General features: G+C 38.1%; 1 protein-coding gene across 11 annotated transcripts in view; it reads left to right on the forward strand.

Annotated features, from left to right (window-relative positions):
* LOC101856973 (serine/threonine-protein kinase MRCK alpha) overlaps window positions 1-24,405 on the forward strand; it is a 72,409-nt gene extending 48,004 nt beyond the window's left edge. Inside the window, exons 38-46 of one of the 11 annotated variants that reach the window (XM_035971028.1) lie at window positions 314-401; window positions 769-871; window positions 1,525-1,542; window positions 2,840-2,947; window positions 7,158-7,260; window positions 8,809-8,929; window positions 10,667-10,827; window positions 15,070-15,117; window positions 16,702-24,405. In XM_035971028.1, the coding sequence (XP_035826921.1) occupies window positions 314-401; window positions 769-871; window positions 1,525-1,542; window positions 2,840-2,947; window positions 7,158-7,260; window positions 8,809-8,929; window positions 10,667-10,827; window positions 15,070-15,117; window positions 16,702-16,866 (915 nt within the window). In that variant the 3' untranslated portion in view covers window positions 16,867-24,405. Of the gene's footprint in view, window positions 1-313; window positions 402-768; window positions 872-1,524; window positions 1,543-2,839; window positions 2,948-7,157; window positions 7,261-8,808; window positions 8,930-10,666; window positions 10,828-11,686; window positions 11,812-12,786; window positions 15,037-15,069; window positions 15,118-16,701 lie in introns of those variants that run through there. The other 10 variants (XM_035971029.1, XM_035971032.1, XM_035971033.1 and 7 more) reach the window with 10 other exon arrangements.
* Window positions 24,406-24,611: the final 206 nt, after the last annotated feature.

A 24,611-nucleotide genomic window follows, 5' to 3' on the forward strand; every position in this document is an offset into this window, starting at 1 on the left:
AATTGAGCATTTAGTATTTTCCCACATGGGTGGTAAAATGTTTATTTTTTAGTTGGGCTAGGGTAAAAAAATAATTAATATTCCCCACTAACAGCTTCTCAATTTTATCTGAGTGGCAGCCCTCTTTTTCAGTTTCATTGCGTTGTAGAGTTTATAGAAATTATTTTAGTGTGTAGATTTAGGCTGTTCTGTTTTGGGATAAAAGTTTGATGTATTCTTTATGGTCAAGCGTTGCTGGGTGGGCTCTATGCATTTCATCTCTTCCCTTGTAAAGTTTGTCCTATGACTAGTATTTTCTGGTGTTTTTTTGCAGACAAAGCCACTGAACAAAGATGGGTCATTGAGCCTGTTGAACACATTGGACTCTCAACATATTGTCTATTTGAAGGACATGAATGCAGGTATGGTGCACTTGTTTAATAGACTTTTCATTTGTTGTCTCTTTGAATGCAAACATTTCATTCCTGTTGTTCATGTTGCGAATTCATTTTCAAAACTCTTTTTCAATTGGCAAAGAATGTCATCACAAGTTACTTTTTCCAGGAATAATACCAATAACTGTGGCACTTTTTGTAAAGTTTCTATAATTTCTAAAAAATGGGATTATAATAATCTTTTATATTTATTGGTTGACAGTTTTGTCCTATATGTGCTTCTTTTTTTGGTTTTGTCCAGTATGGTTGAGAAATTTCACCAAATGTGTGGTACCCCATTCATATTGTGCAAGATCAGAATGTTCATCACATTTCATATTCATTTTATTTTCAGAGGAGGACAAACTGTCTGTGATGGAAATTTTCAAACAGAAGAGCAGTCGCAATAAGCGCAGATTTTCTTTCAAAACAACCCAGGAAGACAGATCTAGCAAAGCGTAAGTATTGATCTATATATTTTTCCTCACTTTTTAGTAGACAAATATGTCTTCATCTTTTCTGGAGTTGGGTTCAGTTAGATGTCTGCTGTGTGTTATTTTTGTTTGGACTCGGCTAGATACTCCGATGAGTGTAGACCCATAGGCTAGGAAAAAGAGTCGAGTTTGTTCTTAATTTCGACTACAGTTTTACTCATGGCCAATGCATCTCCAACCCCACTCCCTTCTTCCCACCCTCCCATACTGTCCATCCCAGAGACTGATATGAATTTTCAATTATATCTTTTATTTATGGTGAAGGTTCTCACTACATTTCTTTTTTGTCTTGGGTTTTGATTCTGCACACTTTTTATTGTAAAAATTTCTGGGGGGGGGGGGGTTGGTTTTCTATTTTGGTTTAAACCCCCCCATCCCCAACTTTCTCATTATTTCTTGGAATTTATGGTAAAATGCTTTGACTTGCTTATGAATTGTTCATTAAAAAAATGTATTTCTTGTACTTGAAGATGGAATGGCTTAGAGTTTTTGATACAGCTATTTACTTTCGTGCGATTGGTGTTACTTTTTTCACATCATGACTGCTTCATTATATTTGAGAAAAGTACACGTGTTGATGAAGATACTCAGTGTTCTTGATCCTGTTGCCTCTTCAGCTCACATATCTTCAACTTGTAAGTGTGTGCAACCACGATTTCCCTTAATTTCCCTGAATGATTCTGTTAAATTTACTGCATCTTTGTAAGAACTATCTCGGTTTTGTGTCAGCAGTGAAAACATCCACACACACACACCCACAAGAAACTAACTTGCATAGATGAAAATAATCTGACCATGTACTAATGGTACATCCTGATTTCACCCTGATTAACAAACGTTTTATTTGCAGTGTCTTTGAGTCTTTTATTTTTCTTTCTCTCTCTGAGCACTGATTGACCAGCTTGTCTTGATTTAGTGAACAGCATCATGCTCCAATGCATCTGTCATAATTTGCATTTTTACTTGCTACTGTGCAGCACTTTATACAAGAAGGATACTGAAAGCTCAATTTTTCAGTTTGTAGACTACAAGTGTTCGTATTGAGCAGCAGTAAATCTTTCAAGTTACTGTGTTCAAGGTAATGATAGGCATTTAAAAAAGGAAAATGAATGGTATGTGAACATATTTTACCATTTGTTTGCAACAAGACATATCCGTTGCCAAGAAAATCTCCACAGTTGTATGATAGTTTTGAACTTGAAATCTGTTTTCAGTAAAACTTATACATTTTGCATTCTATCACGAAAACTTTTCCTTACTTTTCTTTTTTTGCAAACACGATGTTTGTATCTTAGACCGACGTCACTGCCCGTCCTGGAGGTGGATAGTATTTATATGTTTGGAGCTGTAGATTACGGGGGAAGGGAATGTTTGTTTTTGAATGACGTCTCTGTTATGTAGAGCTTTGCAGATCACTAAGTGTTCTGAACTGACATTTGAATTGGAAAAGTAAAAATAAAAAATTTGGTAGACACCTCTTTGGAAAAAGTTTGCCTCATGGTTAGTTTCTTATTTCTTATGCTGTATTTTTTTTCTGTAGTTCCATTTGCATTTTAAATATATTTTGAGATGCCGAAATTCAGCTCTGTACTGTTAGAAGTAATGAATTGATGATCGTGCTTTGCAGGTCTTTGGTCTTAGTAAAGAACATTTTTCGTTTGAACTTACTTAGAATTCTTTTACTTATTATGCATTTTTCAAATTGGAAGTCTAATTACTTTTATTCATTTACTCGATCTTTTAGTTTTTGCTTATATATATTTTTGATTTATTGATGCTTGGCATGGGAATGTGTGGACCAGTACAGACATTGCTATGCCATGCCAAAGGAGTGCCTGTACCTCACAATGACCTTGAGTTTTCAGCTAACTCTGAGGAATCCTTTGCCTGATCTAGCTGCATTCCTTTGTTTTGCAATCTCCTCTCTGACAGCCCGGACCGCCGGAATCGAGAGATCTCTGGCCCCCTGACCTTCAGCCATATAGCCCACGTGGGACCCGGGCAGTTATTGCCCTCCTCACAAGGCCCTCCCCCTCCTGTGTAAGACACTCTCGTGACTCCTTCACCAAACTTTTCTAGGGCTTGTGTTCGCTCTTTTGTGTGCTGTGCAAGGAAAAGGCAAACATATTCTGGGTAGATTTATCTGAAGCCTTATAGCTGGTGATATATCACCAGCAGGGGAACACTACCGCCAGTTTACTGTTACTGTAGCACTTTGGAGGGAAGGTTTGATCTGTGCAATTCCTAAACATGAAAGTCAATACAAATGAGGTCAGACACATTTGTTTTATTTCTCTGCATTTGAAAATATAATTGTGGAAAAGTACAATAGCACTTAAAGAGCGGAAGAAAATAACCACTGTGGGGGTGAACTGACTAGAAAGTCAACCCTTACCCACTTTTGTTACTTATAATATCTTATTGTTTGCCTTGAGCCCTGCCCTGTTCCCTTGTTGTGTACCCACTACAGGTTACTTTGGTTTTGACTGCTGTGAAAGGCACCTCAGTGTGCTTTGCTCACACTTCCTCTTTGTGTGGAAAAATGGTGCATGCTGTCTAGTGATTGCAGCTGGGAGTTTTGCATGTGTTTTGTAGCTTGTAGGTGCCCTTGCTTGCAGCAATTTGATTACTTTTGTACAATTAGCAGACTTCTTAGATAGTTTTTTAGTGCAGTACTGTAAGCTTGTAATTTTTTTTAATTTGGGAGGGGGTATGTCCCAGTTGTCTCATTTTTGTATGCTGAGCATGATGGGTGTGGGATAACAGTTTTCTGACTGTAATGAGTGAAGTGAATGATTATTTGAAAAGAAGTTTTTGATGTTGATGTACTCAAAAGAAATGCTAAACAGGAGAGTTATTCTTTTTAGGCTTGTAGGATGTCATTGTCTCCCCCCCCCCCCCCCCCCCCCCAAGGTCATGCTGCTTTCTCTAGCTGCACTCAATAACAATGCTTGATGATTTGCTAAAAAATAACATGTCTGGATTTGAGCACGAAGATTGAATTACATATTGTTTATTGACCCTGACAACACCGATAACTTTTTTTTTAAAAAGCAAAACGAGCATTTAGACAGTAAAACATATGGTGTGGAAGGAAACAATTTAGAGGGCTGATATTCTGTGTGCTCTAAGATTGTTGACTCAGTGTGTTCATGCATGATTACCGACCATCAGTGTTTGATAATTGCATGCACCTTCAGTGATGTTTGGTATCAGCAGATGTGGTTCCCTACCACTTCTGGTTGTAGAAATGTTTTGTGTTCTTTGTTTCCCACTGCCTGGCTATCTTACTTTGCTTTGGGCATTTAGTTTCCTTGTCACCGTTCTTTGGTGTCCACCCATTGAGGAGCGCATTGTATTTGTACTGGAAGAGAAAGCTTGCCTTTTCTGTGTATGGTCAGAGAGAAAAATAGGAGTGATGGATGTAGGTAATAGGAAAATATGGGTTGCTAACTAGTAGTGGCATTGCGATGGTGGGTCTTTGTGTGCCCTGCATTAGAGGAGAAGAGAAACTAATCAGGAGATTATTAAGTACTGTGTTGAGTATTTATAGGTGAATGATGGTTGAGGGAGGCTGAAAGTTATCCCATCCTCATTTGCGAATTTAGATTTTCATCTTACTTTATACCTTCTGTCTCTTTCTTCATGTTTCAGATTTAACTTTCTTAACTTTCTTCATGTTTTCTCCTCAAATCATCTTTCGTCATGTTTTCACCTCAAATTGTCTTTCTTTATGTTTCTCTTTTAGCGGTCTTTCTTCCATTTTCACCACAAGGCTTTTCTTCAAGTTTCACTTTTAGCTGTTTATTTACATGGTTAATCTCAAATGGTCTTCCTTCATGTTTCATGCTCCTCAATTAAATTTCCAATTTCTTTTTTCCTTTTATAAAAACGATATATTCGAACTGTGCAACATGAGTTATAGTTCTGACAGCTTGGCTGTTAAGATAAAAGTATTTTTTGTTTTAATGGACAAAGTGAGAAGAGATAAAAAAACCCAAAACAACTCAACCCAATTGTGCTCTTTATACACCTTGCAAGACACAGACTGTTGCATGAAACCGAAATGGATGAATGGATAAATCTATCATATCTTGAACCAAGACACAGACTGTTGCATGAAACCGAAATGGATGAATGGATGAATCTATCATATCTTGAACCAAGACACAGACTGTTGCATGAAACCGAAATGGATGAATGGATGAATCTATCATATCTTGAACCTTGAAAACTAAGGAATAATTTTTTTTTGTTCCCATGTAGGAAAGAAGTTTTGGAGTGCAATTTGTATTAGATGCAATCTGTAAACAAAATAATATCGACACAATAGTATTTACGTTGCTGTTTCACTGCTGTGACTGGTGCAGAAGAAAAAAAAAAAAAGAGATTGGAATGTGTCTCAAATGTGGTGTGGGAATCTTGGCGTGAAAAAGAACTGGGTTTCTTCCTCAGTGGGATTTGCATGTATTGGCGTGCTGTTTCTTTTGATTTGCTGAACATACAGTTCTCTCAAGGAGAAATAATGTTTTTAGTTGTGGATCCATTTCTTGTGAAAGTGTGGTAGGGTAGTCCTGCTGAAAGGCTTTGTTTCAGATCTGTGAATGTTTGCAGGATGTTCAGATTGAAAAATCTTTGCAAATTTGTATTCTTTTCCCTCTCTCTTCACCAAAATATAAAAATGTAATACTAAACACGTTTTTAATTATACTTCCTACGATAAACATTTAGAGATGCCTTTGTTACTCAAATAAAGTTTTAAATTTTACTTTTAGTTTTTATTTTCTTGGTTCCTTTTATTGATGGGATGGGACTGTCCTTTGTTTGATTTAGTCAAACATTGATAACTCAGACTTGTTGGGACTTCGTTGTTAGGCGTAAGTTTGTCGTTAAATGGTATGTGTTGTAATAACTTGAAATTGATTTCATGCGACAAGCATTTATAATGCTGACCTATTCACCAGTCGTCTACTTTTTCTTATTCTTGGTCGTGACAAGATTAATTTAGGTAGGATGATGTCACCTTGTTATATTTTTACCCACCCACTGTGTGAATTCAACTTCGTGTGACCAGTTTCCCATATTCAATGCAGTCCCTTTTCCCTATCGTAATATTGTTCTTTTCACTTTGTTGTCTTGTTATTTTTAATGAAATAGCACTCAACCTTCAATGGCATAGTTTTCACCACATGCCAGTTAATTTTCAAGCACTACTGACCCTTTTACCTGCTATGGCATTGCATTCTCTCATCACTAAATTTAGGTTTTGAGTTGGCAATACATTTTTGCCAGGGTAAACGGAAGAGCCAAACAGAATTATGATCACATCGTCTTCATTCAATCGTTGCTGCAGGAAAATTTGTTAGATTGTCATTTCTATGAATTCAGTTTAATATGTAATAGGTTTTAAGGAGATGAAGCGAAAATTCTACCCTGAGATCTCAGTATGGGGAATCTGTGTTTTGAATTTTAGATATGTTTACCTTTGATGTGTTCCCCTGTGCATGTCAGCAGATATATGTTGTAACAGATTTGTTTTCTGTCACAATTTCCCCCATTTTTATATGTAGTATTAGTGTGCTTAGCTGGAACAACTGATTATTAATATGCGTTTGTAGTAAAGTTGGAACGTGTATGCTTCTTAATTTTTATGGCAATTTTTACCATCATTCTCCAGAGCATTGTTTAACAAATTTTCTGTTTAAATCCATGTTCATTTTTGCTCTGTTACCATAGACTAGTGAGCAATATCTACTTTTCACACTAGATGTTGTTTTCCAGTACTTCAAATACAAATTATATTGTATGTGTTGTGTGTCTGGAACAGTCTTTGATTTTTGCCATTGTTTTTTGTTTTAAGTTTCCGATTTTATTCATGATTGCATGAACAGATTTCTTTTGTTTTATTGCTTGTTGAATTTTTTCTCACAGATTATTTTTTCAGCTTAATTGATTACTTTTCATGAAGAGCAAGAGATACATAGTGATTAAAAAGTAAACATTGCTTTTTCTGTATTTCTTCACTATTAATTTTATTTTATATGTGTTGGCTATATTGGTTCGACAGTTTTTTGTCCTAACAGCACAGGGCATTTTGAAATTTTTGTTTTTAAATTTGGGCTATAATTCCATGAAGCTCTCTTACTCTTAGGTCTTAATTCGAATTGTTTGAGTTGCAGAAAAATTTGGTATTTTAAGATTTGGGAACCTGTGGCAGGTTTAATTCAAATTGTTTCTTTCCCTATTCCAGAAGTGATCGGCGCTCGAGAGTGATATCACCACCTTCAAACTTTAGCCACATCGCTCACATAGGCCCTGACCAGGGTCACCAAGTGCTTATAGATCTTCCCAAAGTAAGTCTATGTTTTTTTTTTGTTTTGTTAGAACTCTGATGGTATGCGTCCCGCCCGCCACCCCTCTCCTATTTAAGACCTTTTACTAGTACAGTAGTCTCCGCCTAAGATCACGGTGCTTGGGAGCAAGGAAATGCAGGATCTTAGGCGAACCGGGATCTTAACCGACGAACCCAGAGAAGAATCTACAGTAACCGATGTTAAAGCTCACAATCGGAGAAATGGTCTCCCTCCACTCTAAAATGAACTGACGTGACCCCTGGGTGGGTTTATGACACATGGCAAGCAAAGAATGGTTAACTTTGATGACCTATCACAGTGCATAGTGGCATGAGGCATGCCGTTTTCACTTATTATCCTATCATGAGTCTCAAGATCTACGCTTATCCAGTTGCCCCTCCCCTTTACCTGTTGAAAATTTATAGCTTTCCATCTCCGACCGAGGTCTCCCCCCCACCCCCAAACCGCCTTTGTTGTTACACACCATTACGTTGTGAACACACCAATTAAAATTCAGTCTGTCTCGCTCACGGTCAGAATCGCTGTTCCAGTGAGCGGCCGACAGCGGCTCGGGCACATTCCTGTACAACAACTTGCGACATCAGATTACTTTTCGTCAATTGCCAAAAACAGGTCTCTTTTATCGGAAGTTCATTCATTAGATGAAGAACTATAAAAATAGTTTGACTTGTTTTGATTTAATGACCCATTTTGTGACGTTTTTATCATTTTTAGATTTAGTACCAAAAAGGGGCCCGGCATAGTGGGTTTATCCCTGACGGAGATAAATGATAAAGAGTTGAGGCATGTTATTTGTATGGTATTGTGTCTAAGCATCTTATGAGCAAAGGTCATTGAATAGATTTTATTTTTTCTTCCTGAGCTGTTGTACGATTTCAAGGATCAGCAATGTAAGATATGATGTAATCGTAGTGAGATCTGCTCCTGCTTCTCAGTATTGGTATTGATATTGTCATCCTGATCTGTTCCTGGCAAAATGGGGCTCTTGCTATGCTTGCTCGCTGTGGTTGCAACTCATCAACAGTGTGAAAATGATATGCTTATTTTTCGTTACATTCCCAGTACTTCAATGTGGGTTAATAGGATTTGAATTTAATGCTAAATTTTATGGTGCATATAGAAAGAGGTTTAGGTTTGTGGGCAGTTGGATTACGTGTGCCTCTTGTGCTTTTTTCAGTGTTCCCTTTGTCCTGATATGTATGTGGAGAAATGTGGATGTCATTTTACTTACTCTGTGCACTTGAACACATGAGCTCCCTCTTCTCATCAGTACAGTCATGTGCCATTTATGTATACAGGAACTGAGTGGGTGGTTGGCGGATGCTATGGTGTGGTTTGCTCCCTTATTCCTTTCAAACATGTATCCTACTCATCTTTCCTTCTCCTTTTTTTGTGTGTTTATAACTCTCTTGTAACACCTCTAGTCTTTGACACCTATATGAACTAATTGTGTTGCAAGTACCCTAAAACGCTTACTAAAATAAAAAACGAATGAAGAAACTCAAGAGTTCGTTCTTGTATTGACAGACTGGAGCAGCTGCTGGCAGTGAGGAGATGCAGAGGGTGAAGAGCATGTTTCAGCGACCTCTCAAGTCCATTCACGAGGCCCAGATGAGAGGCACGAGACCATCCAGCTCCCATTACAATGGTATGCTCTTTACAAGTTGTCCTCACTCTGTTGATGCTTGGAACAACTTCTGTTCACTGAAATAACTTCCAGGTTTTCTGTTTGCGTGGATGGTTGGCGGGTGCTCTGGTGTGGTTTGCTTCTTCTTTCCTATCAAACATCTATCGTCCTCATCTCCCTTCCTTCTTTTTTATGTTTGTGACTCTCTTGTGACACCTATAATCTTCTGGCGCGCTTATGACCTTATGCAGTTGCGGGCGCCGTAAAACCTCTACTAAAACAAAACAATTTCTGTTTGCTTTATATTTGATGGTTGGCTCAAAGTCACATTGGGGGCTCTTGTGGCCTACAGGTTAAGGTGTTCGCCTCAGTCAATAGGTCCTGGGTTCGAATCCGGATAACGACGGAAAATTTCCTTCTATGAAATTATCTCCTTTCATCTCCTTTCCTGCTCTCTAACAATGTTCTGTCGTCTGCTTTCGTCTCCCCTCCCCACCTCCTTTGCCCCCTCCTCTGGGCTTCTTTCTCTTTCTGCAGCCTTTCAACTGCTCCTCCTTGGTTCTTTATTACTGCTGTCTTTCAGCCACACCCCTGATTTTCTGGTAGGAAAGATCTACACCTAGCCTCCTCGGACAAGGGCAAAAAGTCTCGAAGTCTCGTGTGCAAGTGGTGCACGTTTAAGATCCCTGGTGGTCCAAACTCGATAAGAGTAGGCTGCGGTTGGCGCCCGCGCAAAATTCAAAATTTCCTTCCAACTGAAAATGTTTAATGTATCCTGCACGCTCTTATGATCGTATGCAGGTGCGAGGCTGTAAACAAACACTTACCCATAAAAGGTCACATTTGATGTGAGGGTGAACAAAAATGTTTTTGAATATTGTCTCTTTTGCAGCTTTAATTCTGAAAGTAATGTGTGAAGTTCTCTACTGTGCAACATTTGTATTTTCTCCAAAATGTTTCATCATTTTGCACTTTACATGGTTATTGATGGTCTCAAGCAGTGCAGTGTTTTTCACTGGTTACTTTTCTTACCCTTGATTGAAGTATTCAGTGTTTGTCATAACTCTTAGTTCTTTTGCATTGTTCAGTATTGTATCTGAGATAAATCCTAACATCGTTGCCCCTATATTTTTGTATGTTTCCATAGTCAAACTTTGATCAGTAGATGACATCTCCTGTGTGTATGTTTGGAAGATGTTTTGATTTATCATTCTGATGTTCATCCGGTCACTTAAAGGGGGATTATGTATTGGCAGCTTATTTAGCCGGGATCATGCTCAAATAGATCTGAAAAACAGATTTTGTCTTTAGGCCATTTCCAAAGGGGGGGTTATTAACATGTTCTTATGTACCAGTAGAATTGTAAATGGGCTGATTTATCAATGTCATGCTCACACTGTGCCGGAACAACACAGGGGGAAGGAACTGCTGCTTTTTCTTCCCTCATCCTTTCTATCGTCATTTTTCCTCTACCTTTTTTGTATGTTTGTTACTCTCTTGTGAACTGCTATTATCGGGGTGCCTTGATAGCCGAAGCAGATTTTGTGCTGTTGAGGTTTGAGAGGTGAGCAGAGTAAACCCGATTCCCCGCTGGGACTTCTCTGTTGACATCCACCCCTTGGCGCTCATATGACCTTATGCAGTTGAGAGCGCTGTAAAACCTTACTAAAACTTTAAAACCAGATTTCAATGATTATGTTAGGACCTGAGTAATTCTCTCTGCCAAATTTTTATTTGACGATTTTCCTGTTTTTATAGGCAGTGCAGGCAGCCGCCAGGAAATGGCTCGGCCTGGAAGAGGGAGAGGTAGATCTCTTCCTTCCAATGCACCTGGAAGGGGAGGTGACGTTTCTTCTCCGACACATCAGCCTACAGAGCAGAGCAGTTTTGAGAAGGAACTCTCCTCACAGATATTTGAGGTAAGGAGTGAAATCTTTATCAACAGAGATTGTCACTCGTTAAAAAAAATGTTTTTTTTTCTTTTCAGAGCCACTTTTGTCACTTCACTGTTTTAACATTTAACATGCCAATGAAAGTTGAAGATATAAATTCCCCTCAACGTTTTTTGTTGTTGTAATATTGATAACGTAAAGCATCCACTAGTTTTGAATTAGATATCTAAAGGTTATTTTAGTGAGGATTAATGGCTTCGTTTTTCCCACCCACCCTCCTTTGACTTAATGAAATAATTTTAATCTTGGCATTTTGAATGTTTTGTTTCTTTCTGAACTTTTTCCACACTGCTCCAAAGTGAGCCACTGTTCAACTTTCTGTTTTCTTGCTCTATTTCTTTATCTTATGGGAGCTGCACACATGTAGTGGTGCCTTGGAGTGTCTATATTAACTCACATACTATGTAGTCTATTCTTATTATTAGCCTTCCTTGTAAACATTCCAGCAGCCCTTTTGTATGCGGCTGTTTACTGGAATGATGTGGTTGTTATCGTAATATGGGATTTGGTCGTAGTAGTGAAATCCCTATTCTGGCACGACCAAATGTTTTTTTAAAAAAAAAGAATTGGTTGGTCGGTATATTATTATTTGAAGTTTTTAAATTATTTATTATAGTTTTGGTCAAATGTGTCAATAGAGTTTAGTGATATATATATATATACACACACATTTCTGTTCTGGTGCAGGCAAGTGATTAACACCCTCCCCCCAAATTAAATTGATCAGAAAAACAGCTGTAAAAAGAAAAGTCTGTAGAAAAATGGCTACTTACTGCTTGTCATCGTCAAGAAGGGCCCTTTTCAAATGACATGTATATTTCAACAGATCATGAATTCGTCAGACAGTGCTTTCAATGGCGCGTGCAGTTCTTGGTCATTGCCAGCTTTCGACAAATCTGAGAGCTAACAAAGGCTGAGCATTGTTAAGGACATTTTGTCAAAGAGTCACTAGTAAAGACCTTTTCATTTGTCTTGGTATTTCTTTGTGTCCTCCGTGCCTTCCGTTTGGTTTTGTAGATTGCACTGTTTGGTTCCCCTCCCCCGTAGCTCGTCCGTATCTGCAATGCGAGTTTTGAAAGGGAAGGAATGAAGAGCGTAGAAAGTTTCTATATAACCGAAAGTTTTCAGGCTCCTTTGACTCTTTTTGGTGTAAATTGAATAACAGACTGCCATCAGAAAGTCCGAATTCAAATAAGTGTTGTAGAATCTCATATTCACATAATCTGTCCCTGCTAGCGGTGAACTCTGAAAACTGGAAAGTTTGTTTGCTAAAGGAACATTGACCGATTTATTCAGTATGTGATGGACTTCAATCTTGTCCATTGCACGAGCTGTAAGTAATTGTAAAATGTACTAGAAGGAAGGATTTTATTTGCTCCCCCCAATTTTAATGTGTTTTCAGTATAGAGCAGCCTTCATTTCCTTACCCACAGAGGCTTTGCTACTCCTTCATTGTTGTCATTTTTGGGTTTTCAGTATGCAGACAGTCGTCTTGCACCAAATGCATTTCTTGCATGTCAGTGGGAGTGGCTGCATCAAGTCAGCAGCATGACAGTGTTTTTTGTTTTTTTAACTTAAAAATTTTTGGATAATGCATTTAAATTTGGTTTGAAACTTCAGTGTCAATTGGCCTTTTGTACGGAAGTTTTTGTTCCTGCTGTGGAAAGCATAGGGATTCTCAGTGGAGTAGAGTAGAATGGAATTTGTTTTTATTTTTCATAGTTTTTTTTTTGTTGCACTTTCTATCAAATTGCTGGTGACACTGTACACGTTAATGATATGCTCTTCTTCACGGGTCATGCTTATTGTTAAAACTTTTTTTTGCTTTTCGTCAACCTGGTCATTTTGTTTCTGTTTTAATTTTTTTATTTTTATGTTGGAATGGGAAGTTGTGACGTTATGTTTTCCTTGGTTGTTTTGTTGCAGAGTACCTTGTGAATAAAAAATCTCAGCTATAGGAAGTGCTTAAATAGCATGCCTTTCAGCTGAAGAGTGTGCAGAAGAGTAAATATGTCTTTAATTTTCCATGCCTTTATTTTTTTTCCTGTGCTTTAAACCGCCTCCTCTTTGGTTGCTAGATGTCTTCCACACTTAGGGAGGATTGAAAAATAAATGAAGTGGGAAAAAGAAGGAGGGAAAGAATAGTTTGAATCCTTTTCAAAGAAGGACTGAGTATAAAGCAAGCATAAGAATTATTTACTCATTATGTTAACTGTACCTTTCACTGACTTGTGTGGTATACAGTTCATAGGTGGTTTTATTGTCCTCCTTAGATGTACAAATAACAAATACATGGTGATGTTATGGGAAAGCAGGTGGGGTATTCTACTGGCCCGTGTAATTCAGGTGTTTATTTTTGTCAATACCTGATCTTTGGAAATACACAAGTTGTCGTTTTATCATAACAATCGATTGTTTTGAACTTGAACGTAAAACTGGAACGGGAGAATGAATCACCCTGTATTGAAACACTGAGACCATATTCAGCCCCCTTGTTCTCCGTGTTTGGCATGCTGTAATAACTGTTGTTGGAGTTAATCATGAACTCATATAAGGGGCACTACACTCTCCAGTAGTATCTGTAAAGGCCTCAATCAGTACCACTTCATGTTGTCCTAATATATGTTCTTCTGATGTTTTTTCTGCCGTATGCTGTTAAAGCTCAGGGAAAAGTTAAGGAAATGCAAGGCTGCTCACCTTGTTATGTGAACAATGAATTGCAAACTTTTTATGGGGACATTTCATTTTACTGACCCAAAAAAGGAGTAGCTAGCAGCTTTATCCAGAATTTTGAAATGTAATATAGTTCAGAAGCAATTTTTGATCCTCATATATTCAGAAAGATTCTTACAATTTCAGCAAAATACTGCTGTCTAAATGGCGTTGCTCTTTATTTCTGTGTAAACACATTTTTGTTGTTGCTGAATTGCTTACTTCATCATGTAGGAGCAGCTGAGCCAGTCGTTGGAAAGGTCTGGATGAGGAGATACAAGTCTTAGTAAAATCTTTAGAGTAATGTGAAACAGGTGTTGTACGAGAGTGTTTGAATAGAGTAAATAATTTGTGGCATGAAAAAAGGAACAAGGCGTGTTGAAATTACTTCCACCCTTGCAAATTTTTTTGGTATAAATTACTTGGATTTGGTGAGTAATGTCAGGTTGGCAGCAGTACTGAAGTTAGGTTTTTGTTACTACTACTGAATAGTTCTCTTAAGATGTATTTGTTTGAGGGGATCCAATTTTGTCAGTCTCTTTCACACAATTATCCAGCAGTGGGTCTTGCTGGACATCATGCATCTGGTTTTGTTGTAAGAGAGTCCTGAATGTTAGTATGGAAAGAATAGAGTGAAGCGAAAGGTGTAGCGATTCAGAATGGAGTATGGCAGTGTAATATTTGTATAATTTGCTTGAGGTGTCAACTCGTGCTTCTCGGCTGCTGATTAAATTTTTCATTGTTTTTTTTTCTTCTATTTTTAAGAAAAATCTTCTTTTCATTGTTTTATCTAATTTTTAGGCCTACAGCAAGTCAGAGGTTATTTTGCAAAGACCACCTTAAGAAAGATGATGTTAATGCTGCTTTGAATTAATGCTGCACTAACTCACAGTGGTCAATGGCAGTGCTGAATGTATTGATCAGATCTAGCCATATTTCTGAAAGAATGATGAGGTTCAAGTTTCACCTGCGCAGCATGCTGTTTAAAATTTAGTCTTTTTTCTGCGTCATTAAATATTTATATATAGCTTCAGTAGTTATCACCATCTATATATATTATATTACTTGTAGTTTGCATAGAATGCAAAAGAATTTTTAAAATGGATGTCAATTGCTACCCTGTTCATGTAGGTTGCACTTTCTTGTGCTCATGATACACCATTCTGTACTTTTAATGGATGCACGCTTATTGTGTGCCTCTTAATATCAGTGGGTAGTGTACTGGGCCGGACTGTGGCATAGGTGTACTGCAGAACTCTCATTTCCGTTCAATTTATGCTGAGTACATGTTTCGGATCTATGGGGGGGGGGGGTTGGTACAGACTGCAGGTGGAGACTTTGAATGTTCATTTTAAAACGTGCATGCATGTTTAGGCAAATAATATGAATTTAATTACGTTTCTGCTATGTTTAGATAACCATGTGGATTTCTGTTGTGAACATTTCTGTTGGTCTTATCTCTGAAGTTATGAAAACATCCCTACCCTTTTCTTTCAGTCCTTAGAAAACCTCAAAATAGATTATCCTTCTTACCTGAACAGTGAGGTAAATGAGCAGGAAGAATTTTTTCCTTTGTTGTGTTTTAACATTTGCCTCGTGACAATTTGCACATCATTATATCAGAATGAAAACGTTATTAATTTAAGCATTAGGCAGGACAGATTGATTTTAAGATGGTCACATTGTGAATGATATATGTCCTGTGCAGATCACAATATCAGTGTGCAAATTGTGTTGAAGCAACCCTGCACGTATTCAGTTTCACCGTTCTGTTGTTTCTTCCATACTCCTGAGTGTTCATTGCTCTGTAAGTGTATCCATATATTTGTGTATTTCACAACCCAACAACCCTCCTGAACAGCCTGTTTCTGTTTTATCAGATTATTCATTACTTTTCCATGAATATTGCTAATTTCAATTTTGTTGGTGTTTTTTGTTTTTTAAAAATTGGTTCAGGGGGTAACTTTTAAAATATAAACATTAGAGGGAAATGGTTTGGATAAAGATAAAAGTGTAAGTTGGAATGTTCGTTGAATGAATTAATGCAAATATTGGGGGGGGGGGGGGGGGGGGAACTTGGTTTGAATTTTTTTGGTTTTGTTTGATATAAAGGAAGCATCATGCATTAATTACTTGGCATGTGTGTCTGTGAGTGTGGATGTTTTGGGGTCTGTGTGCATGCGTGCGTGCGTGCGTGTATGCATGTGTATATAAATGGGTATGTATGTGCAGTTGTGGTCTGGGAAGAGAGAGCTGAAGTATGAAAGTTTTGAATGCTATTTGACGTAAAGTAAATGTTAATGGGATCAGCATGAACATAACCGACTTCAACGTCCAAATAAGTGGGATGTATGTGTTATTGTGTATTCACTGCATGCTTTCCCAATTTGTTACACGAAGCTTCTTTCGTTGTGAACATACCCTTATAGCTTTAACAGATTTTGTTGCAAAGTATACGAATGTTGAGTATCACGAATATTGGTTGGGAGAAATCTTCAATACATATCATTTGTGGATAATGGAAATGTTTACTTTGAATGATAATACTGCAGTAGCATTTCTTCACAAGTATAGTACAGAAGTGGTACATTGTGTATCCTAAGCATGCTACATATACTTCTGTATCATTCATTGTGGTGGATTTATTTCTTTGTTTGGGATTTCACTGACATAGTCTTGGATGAATTGAAGTGTGTAAAAGAAATGGTTCTAGGTACATTTCAAGACTGTGGGAAGATAATAACATAGTTGAAAGGTATAAAACAGTTTGTTACTGAAAGCATGTTCTTAATGGATCTTATTGCTATGCCTTTAGGTTTGAGATAATGTTACGACTGTAAGGTTTAGAGTAAAGTGCAACTGGTTTTTGTATGTGTATTTGACTTTTCAGTTTTAAGTCTTTTTATAACTGCTGACTAGTAGTACTTGTTGTTTTTTTATACTAAGGTGCATGGAGACTTATTCTTTGAGTTTTCAATGCCAGAGCAATGGCTGACAGCTTAGCTTATAACGCTGTTTTTTGTTATGTTTTGGTCTGAAAATGTACCACTGAGATTCCCTTTGTAATGTGTTCTATTCTTTTGCTGGTGCTCCCCATGATAATACGTTTTCTGTCTGTGTGTCTTCCAGGACAGTGTAGAGCCGAGCAGTCAGTGGCGTCACTCTGTGGCTTCCAACGCCAGCAACAGCATGTCCCCGCCGGGCTCCAACAGACACAGCCTGGGAGAGGACAGCCACTCCCCCGCCAACACCACGGACGCCTCGGACACCTCAGAACAGAACACACAACTTTGATGATCACCACCCTATTCCCCCCCGTCCCCTTCCCTGGCCTCTACCACTGCTTCTTCTTATGCTTCTTAGAACATGTGGGCCTTCCTGCTAGAGGATGTGAAGCATGCGTTTCTGTAGGTTTGGCCCCCCCTCCCCTGAAGTGTGCTAGGAAATGTGAGAGAGGAGTGCAAGGGGACAATTGTCCGCAGACCACTTTACCTCCACGTGCATTCGCCTTAAAGATATTGGTTTATGTAACATATGTCATGTTGACGCCTTGTCTGTGACAGATGTCTGTTAAAACGCTTTCACAATGTAGACGTCATGTTTTATTTAAATACTTGGCCCCTCTCCCCAGTTTGCTTCTGAATGCAAAGGTTAATGCAGGTTGTACAAACTTCACACTAGCACCATGAACGTAGAACAAGTATAGTTACCCATCGAAAGAGTTTTGAACTTTTGGAAGTGTAGCATTGTTTGTAAACGTTTAAGCATTTAACAAATACAATCAAAATCCCGTATAATGTTCTCACAGTAATCCTAATTATCTACCGACCTGATGAGGTTGCTTGCTCTCTACCAATGTCTTGTTGATGGTAGATATATCACACTGGCTTTTATTATTATTATATGAAGTAATTCTTAAAGGGTATAGCAAAAATCGTGTACTTCTTGTTCACATGTTCCTTTTTCTATGACCACATCGAGTCTCTTACCTTTTTACAATGTGCAAATCGATTGTCATTCCAGGCTGGAAAAGGTTGGCTCGTCAAGCCTGTTGTATAAAAAGGACTACCCATAGGAGATTCAGCCATGGGCACTTTTATTTATACATTCTTCTGAGCTTCCAAACATGACCTGTTTGTGCTTTCACCTGCCAAAGTAGAGAATTTGTTGTGCTGTTTCGGATCAAGAGTGACAAGGTTGATGATTTGGGCATTCATTTTCTCGTCTCCACTGCATCCCGTACGTGTTGATGCTTTTTGAGCAAGCTGGTATGGCCAAGAATCTGCTTTTAAATATCGAACGGTACCTTCCTCTTGTTCCTGACAATAAAATGTTTCCCTTCAGATAGCTGCACACTGCTGTTACTGTTTATAGGGCCTTTGCGTCGCTGGCTTGAGTTGTCTGGGAACACTTTTCTTTGTCTCGGCTGTAGCTTTTGAGTTACATTTTCGTACTAAAAATAGGAGAAAAAAATTAGCATTCAGTTGTAATTGCTGCAAGTACTGTTGAGTAAGGGTTGAGTGTTGTTGAGTGGCAAGGCTGGTAAGCCATTTTTGTAATGCATTTCTATGGATGGAACTACCCTTCCCATATTAAATTTCACAATATTCTCTGGAAAGGTAAAATTACTTTGATGATGGGGGACATCTAGGCACTAATTTGATAGACTTTGGGTCTTGCCTGTGTTGAACACTTCTATGAGTTTCATGCTCCGTCAGCCCTTCAAAGTGGCAATAATAATAATATGGACCTCAGAAAAAGTTATGTTTTTTTGGGTGCACTAGACTTCCAACTGCCCAGAACAACAACAGTGAGTTGCCTTTTGTAAGGAGCTACCTCTTCAGCGTATCCTTACCCACACATTACACCACTTGCTAAGTTCTCCTATTTTAATAGCCAGGTCTGATGATTATTTTGTCAATGTTGCTATGCCTGATTACTTCCCTGCAGCTTGATGTCTTATTTTAGGGAATGGTGATGTAAGCTTACCTTACTGCATTTGTATATACATATAATGTGGTTCACATGCTGTTCAAACAAAGGAAAGCCACACATTGTCCTGCTTAACTTCTCAGTACATGCGGAAATTCTCTTCTCTGTAAATATTTGCTGGATTTGTAGTGATGTATTCAACGACTGTAAATATTTGACCACTGTCAGCTTTTGGTGGCAAGCTTTGCTTCATATTTTACTCCCTGTCGATAATTGTACAAAGGTCATTTTTATATTTAAGTCAGTAAGCATTTCAGCTATCGCAGTGTATCATATTGTAATCCTTGTAAAGAGATAGGGAAAAAAATAAAAAAATTAGTTGAAGCAATGTGTGTATATTTCTTGTGTAATTAGGGCCAAGTGGTTTTGGAGTTTTTGTAGAAATTGCTTTGAGTGGCCAAGTTTGTGTTAGTCCAGTCGTGCTTGCCCTGTCATATTCTTTGTTCTTTGAGCTCAGGTCCAATAACCTGTTGTCAACAGTATCTATTTGCTACTCTGTGAATATGTGTCTTAGATTGGAATATGTGGATTGAAAAGCTTGGGTGATGATTGAAATAGCTGGCTGTGAAAATGACTAGGAAAATCTTCCATGAAGTGTTTTATAAGTACGAAATTTGGTAGCCATACTTCACATGTGAGGTTTACTAAAATACAAAATCAATTTGTCATGATATCCTGTATCCGAAAATGTCTATGCAGCATTTCTGGGAGACTGGCTGGTTGAACAGTGTGTCTGTACTCTCAACAGGGTTTTACTGCTGTATGAATTAAAATGATCTGTTGTGTAAATTGGCTCCCTGCAGATTCTCTGCCTGGTGATAGCCAGAGGCAACGCTTGGCTTTGAAAATTTCTATTGCCACATCACAGTCTCTTTTTGACCGTTACAAGCCAGCTATGTTTGCCTTTTATAGAGAAAAATTTTGAAAGTATGAAAGGTTTTATAAAAGAAAGAATAGTACTGGTAAACAGCATTGAAATATTGTCTCCATGTTTCAGCTGTAATCTCATAGGGTATTGGTAAACTAGGAAAGTCTTTTTCCTTTTAAAATTTTAAAATACAAATGAATGGTTTGATTAGATTATCTTGTTTTGATATTGAACATGTTGAGCATGTCGTGCAGTGTGGTGTAAGTGTAGTGTTTTATTTGCTGTCTTTGTTTTATTTTGTAACTATCAGTGCATGATTTCCAATTTTAATGTACAGGTCTCCTTATGTGCAATGATGAAACTCATGTGTACAGTGTTGGCATTTCACCACTTCCGAGCACGCACGATGTGTGAGGAATCATTCAGACTCTCTCTGTCATACAAAACAAGTTCACACATACATATACGCAAAAATACAGTCACATTTGTCTGCACCTAGCAGTCTCTTGACACGAAAAAGGTGAAACATAAATTTTGTAAATAGCTTCATTTCTGCAGTGGTCATACATTGACTTGGGTGTCTTTGGAAATCCCAGAATTTGTCACGGAAACTTACTATATCTATCCATACTATGTTTACAAGGAATTTACAGGAGAGGCTTTGCAGCCATGTTCACTTGCCTTCTGTGGTGGGAAACAATTGCGTAGGGGAAATACAGTCGGGCACAGATAACTCAGGCGCGTCGGGTATTGACAAGTGTGTCCGACTCATTCACAGTTTGGGTATCAGTGGAGAGGTATCAGTTGTGCAATGGCAACTTGTATGAACTATCAATGATTTCAAGTTTTGCGTGTTTGTGGTATCTGTGCCAGTCTGTAGTTGACTTGGGGTGAAGCTAGGAAACTGAAATTTTTGGATAAGGCAAAACAAAGGCTACAAAAGTTGACTTTCATATGTGAGGTGAACGGGTGTAAGATGATTTAATTTTTACCCACAGATGTTAAATGTTTTTATCTTTGGGCATAGACTGTACTGGTATTGACAACACATGATTCCATAAGCCTAAATCACATACATATACTCCTTGGCACATCAAGCAAAAATTGCATGACCACTGCACACTGTATGTTGTACGTCATTAATTCCACTAACATTTCTGTATTGTGAATTTTAATTATTTTTAATTTCTAATTACGTTTAGTATTTTGTATACGTTGAATATGATATGAGTATATATACACATATTATGTATTTATGCTAATGAACTATAAGCGCAACCCTCTTATTCTGTTAGGAGCATTCCCCTGCTTTCAGGGGATCCATCCTCATTCAGTCATTACTCTATGTGCTTGAATAGCTCGCATCAGCCAGTGATGTAAGTGTGATAGCAGGATGTGCATGTCAAGCAACACTCTCTTTAAGAACAACTGTGTCAATTTTGCAATTTTTTTGCTGTTAGTCTGTAAATGTATAGAGGAAAGGAATGAAAAATTGTGTGTCTGTGCTCTTTCTGGAGGAGCATCGCTAGACACTGCTGCTACTGTGTTACAGTCGGGACTACGATTCAAACACAAATTCAACACATAAGGAATAGAAAGCCCCAAAAAGGGGTGGAGGATTGAGGATATAGCTGGACTGTTAATGGATACAGATATTTTCTGACACAGAGTTCATACAGCTATGTACTTCAGTGATATGGTAATTTACATATTTCAATTCAAGAAAATGTTCAGTTCGAAAGTCTATAATGTTTGTGAACAAAAAGAAATATATTAAAAGTTTGGGAAAATAAACATACTTTCAATTTGTTGAAAGGAATGACTGGCCATGTTACTTTAATAATTTCCCTCTGGATGGACAAATTGTAGAAGGGACTTGCTGCTGAACCATGTTACTGCACTGATTTGTCTTTCGAAACAGTAATGACTACACCTCCAGTACACTGGCTGAAGATCCCACCCGATTCTCTCTTTCCCTCCACATTGTTCTCACTCTTGATTACATCACATATTTTCCTGAATGATTATCATGTATGAATTCATAATACACCTTCACACATTTATATGACTGAAACATATCAGGTTTTGTTTAAGTATACAGTTGCAGATGTACAACATGATTGTTTCTTGCTTTGTCAAATACTTGCTAACAACTAAACATAAACATTTTTGGACTGGTGAATGCAGAAATACATATCAGCTAGTTGCTTTCACAGCAGTCAAACATATGCATAAGACAGAAAAATATCTTCAGGGGTATTTAGCATTTATGATTGAAAGAAGGTAGGATAGAACTATGCCATTGAAAATTGCTTTATGAAGTTTTAAGTTTGTTGCATTTTGTGTCAGTTGCATTTGTTGGTCTTTTTTCCAGAAGATATTTCACAGCCTGATCGTATGTTATGCACCAGTAATTTGTAAAATTTTGTCCGTTTTATTTTTCTCGAGCTAGAAGAAAGAAGGTGAACAGAGAGTGTCAAATTAAGTAATTAAAAAGCAATTATGTCCTGGGCATTCATTGTGTTATTTAATACACCAAACAAAAATTGCTAAAAAGGCATTTGTAGAGGAGGGTTGTTGCGAAATGGTCATGTGTGGCATTGCCACAAATCTGAAGGCTGTGCCCAGAATTTACAAATTACTGCTGTCCCTATGAGCCCAAAGTGTGAGATGGCTGTTATTTTTTTGACTGTGTGACCCGCCAGTCTGCCTAGTCTGCTATGTCTTCATACCACACGAATTATGTCTCATGAAACATTTTGAATGAATTGTATACCACATTATCTACTCAACAAGAAACCAAACTACTACGCTTTAACATGTGTAACCTCCCGCGACCCAGCCAGCACCTGGAGGGTGTTGGACTTCATGTACAAACTTCTTTTGTCTCCTCCTTGTGCTGTATGCCTCACTTATGTTCACTCGCTGCTTTTTATTTTGTGTCTCTCCACATATTCCTCCCCCCCCTCTTCATCCCTTGATGTTATGATGGAGTGTGTGTCCCTAGTAGCAAAGCTTTCTTCTGCAATCCTTAGTGGTGGTTCTATTCTGTTTCTCCTGCTTTCTCTGCTTGGTTAGTGTGTTCAATTCTGAGTTGGGCACACTTTGCTTTTTTCTCAAGAGTGCGACCCTCTACTTTTTGGTGAAGTTCTTGGGGGGCCATTCTGATGTTGGGATTGTTCACAAAAATGATAGTGGGATTTGGTGGGGAGAGGTTGAAAGAGGGGAAAAAAAAAAAGATCGTGAAATGGAAATATTGTGATTTCAAAAGTTAAGCTGGAAGCCAGTCACTGGAGTCAATGTGCTGCTTCTGTATTGCTTCATGCAATGTTTCTGCTTGTGACTGTCTCTTCACCCAGAGACAGTTTTGCTCTTACTTTCATCCCTGGCAGCTAAATTTTTCTAAAAAATGGCAGTTTAAAATGAGGTGGGATGCTACGTTACACCACTTACTTGAAAAGTTGCTGTGAAAATTTGAAGGTAGAATGACTCGTAAATAACCTTGTGTGAACTAGAAGTTTAGGTAAGCTATTGTGGTGAGCCATTGCGTGATTAATAGCTGTAGTGGAGAAGTTTAAAATGTTTGTTTTGTTTTTCACTCAGTGTATAAGAAGACAAACTTCGGGGCAACTTGTCTCACATCTATTTCTACCATTGAGTGTGTATAGTTCCCAACATAGTCGACTTCACATGTTCACAGTGAAGTTACAACAGCCAGCCCTAAACTATTCCTCTTCACTTTCATTCTGTCTCCATCACCGTTGAGTTGTTTTTTTCTCCTTTTCTTTAAAAAAAAATGTTTTTGTTCTTTCTAGTAAGTCTGACCAGTTTCCCTTCCGCTATGTTCAGTGGACAGTCAGTCTCTGGCATATATTTTACCAGTTTTCTTTGAAAGGTGAAGAGTACTTTTTTTTGTTGTTTCCGGTCGCCAAACCCCGGCTTGTGGTGGGTCTCTGGAAGACACTGTTTTTTCTCTCTTTCTTTGATTCCTGTCTGCTATCTTGATGTTTTTCCTTCCCACTGTTGAGTTAGTGTGTTTTTTTTGGTTTTTTTGGTTCTCTTTTGACTAGAATTTAAATGCCCTAACATGGTACAATTGACAGTGAGCCTGTATGCCAGGCGAGAGATGTGAATTTGGCAACTGTATGTATTGAGTGAGTGAGCAAGTTCGAGAGTGAAGGAGAGAGAGAGAGAGGGAGAGAGAGACAGACAGAGAGAGAGAAAGAGAGTTGTTGAAGGAGAGAAAGAGAGAAGCGAGGGAGATTATTTTGGATAGAGTGATGATAAGTCATGTGACATTTGCTGCCCTAGTTACCACGATTGAACAAACGTTTTTTCAGTGTCTCAGAGCTGACATCAGCTTGGAATTCTGTCTTCATTCATTTATTAAAATTATCACAGAAACTCACATGCAGTTTTTTAACATTCTTGCAAGTGCTCCTTCTCATATCTGCACATGAAACTATTAATAGCTATCACATGTATGTGTGCGAGTTGATTTCTATTTATATCAGACTTCCACTCACGAGGTAACGCTTTACTACATGAATGTTTTATGAGAGGTGAAGACAGTGCCACTCTTTTTCAACAACAACAAATATGCTTGTGTCCCCCCTCGGCCGTTCTGGGCTATTCTATTTCACTATTTCTCTCCCTTGTATCTGTGTGTTTGAGAGTGCTGCCTTTTCATCTTTTTAGCTTTTCTCTGACTGAAGTCTCTTGGTGCTGTGGGCGTGTGTTTGTGTGTTTGAGCGCTCACGCGTGTGAGCTTGAGAGGAGGGATATAACTTTGAACGAATAGTTTCCCCTGTTTCGAGGTCATAGCTTTCTCCAAATTAATGATGATTTGTATGTGGTATCGATGCAATGGTTTCATACTATTTTGTTTGTACCAAAATACCCTCTGTTATTGTCCAATATAAATTTGTATTATGTCAATGACAGAGCACATTAAATCGAGGAATACAAATGTAGAAATGCGTTGCCTTGTCTTCTGGAATTGATAATTTTGACTCTTTGTTGTTATTTCTGGTTGGTTTGCAGGTGCACTGATATGTTAGGCGTGCTGACAAAATGAGTTACTTCTCGCAATCCACAAATGGAGATATTGGCCAAAAATCGACACTAGGTTCAAATTTGTAGAATTTTTATTGATGCCATATTCTTTAACTGTAATATG

The sequence above is a fragment of the Aplysia californica genome, unplaced genomic scaffold, assembly GCF_000002075.1.
Source record: "Aplysia californica isolate F4 #8 unplaced genomic scaffold, AplCal3.0 scaffold00363, whole genome shotgun sequence".
NCBI classification, from domain to species: Eukaryota; Metazoa; Mollusca; class Gastropoda; order Aplysiida; family Aplysiidae; genus Aplysia; species Aplysia californica.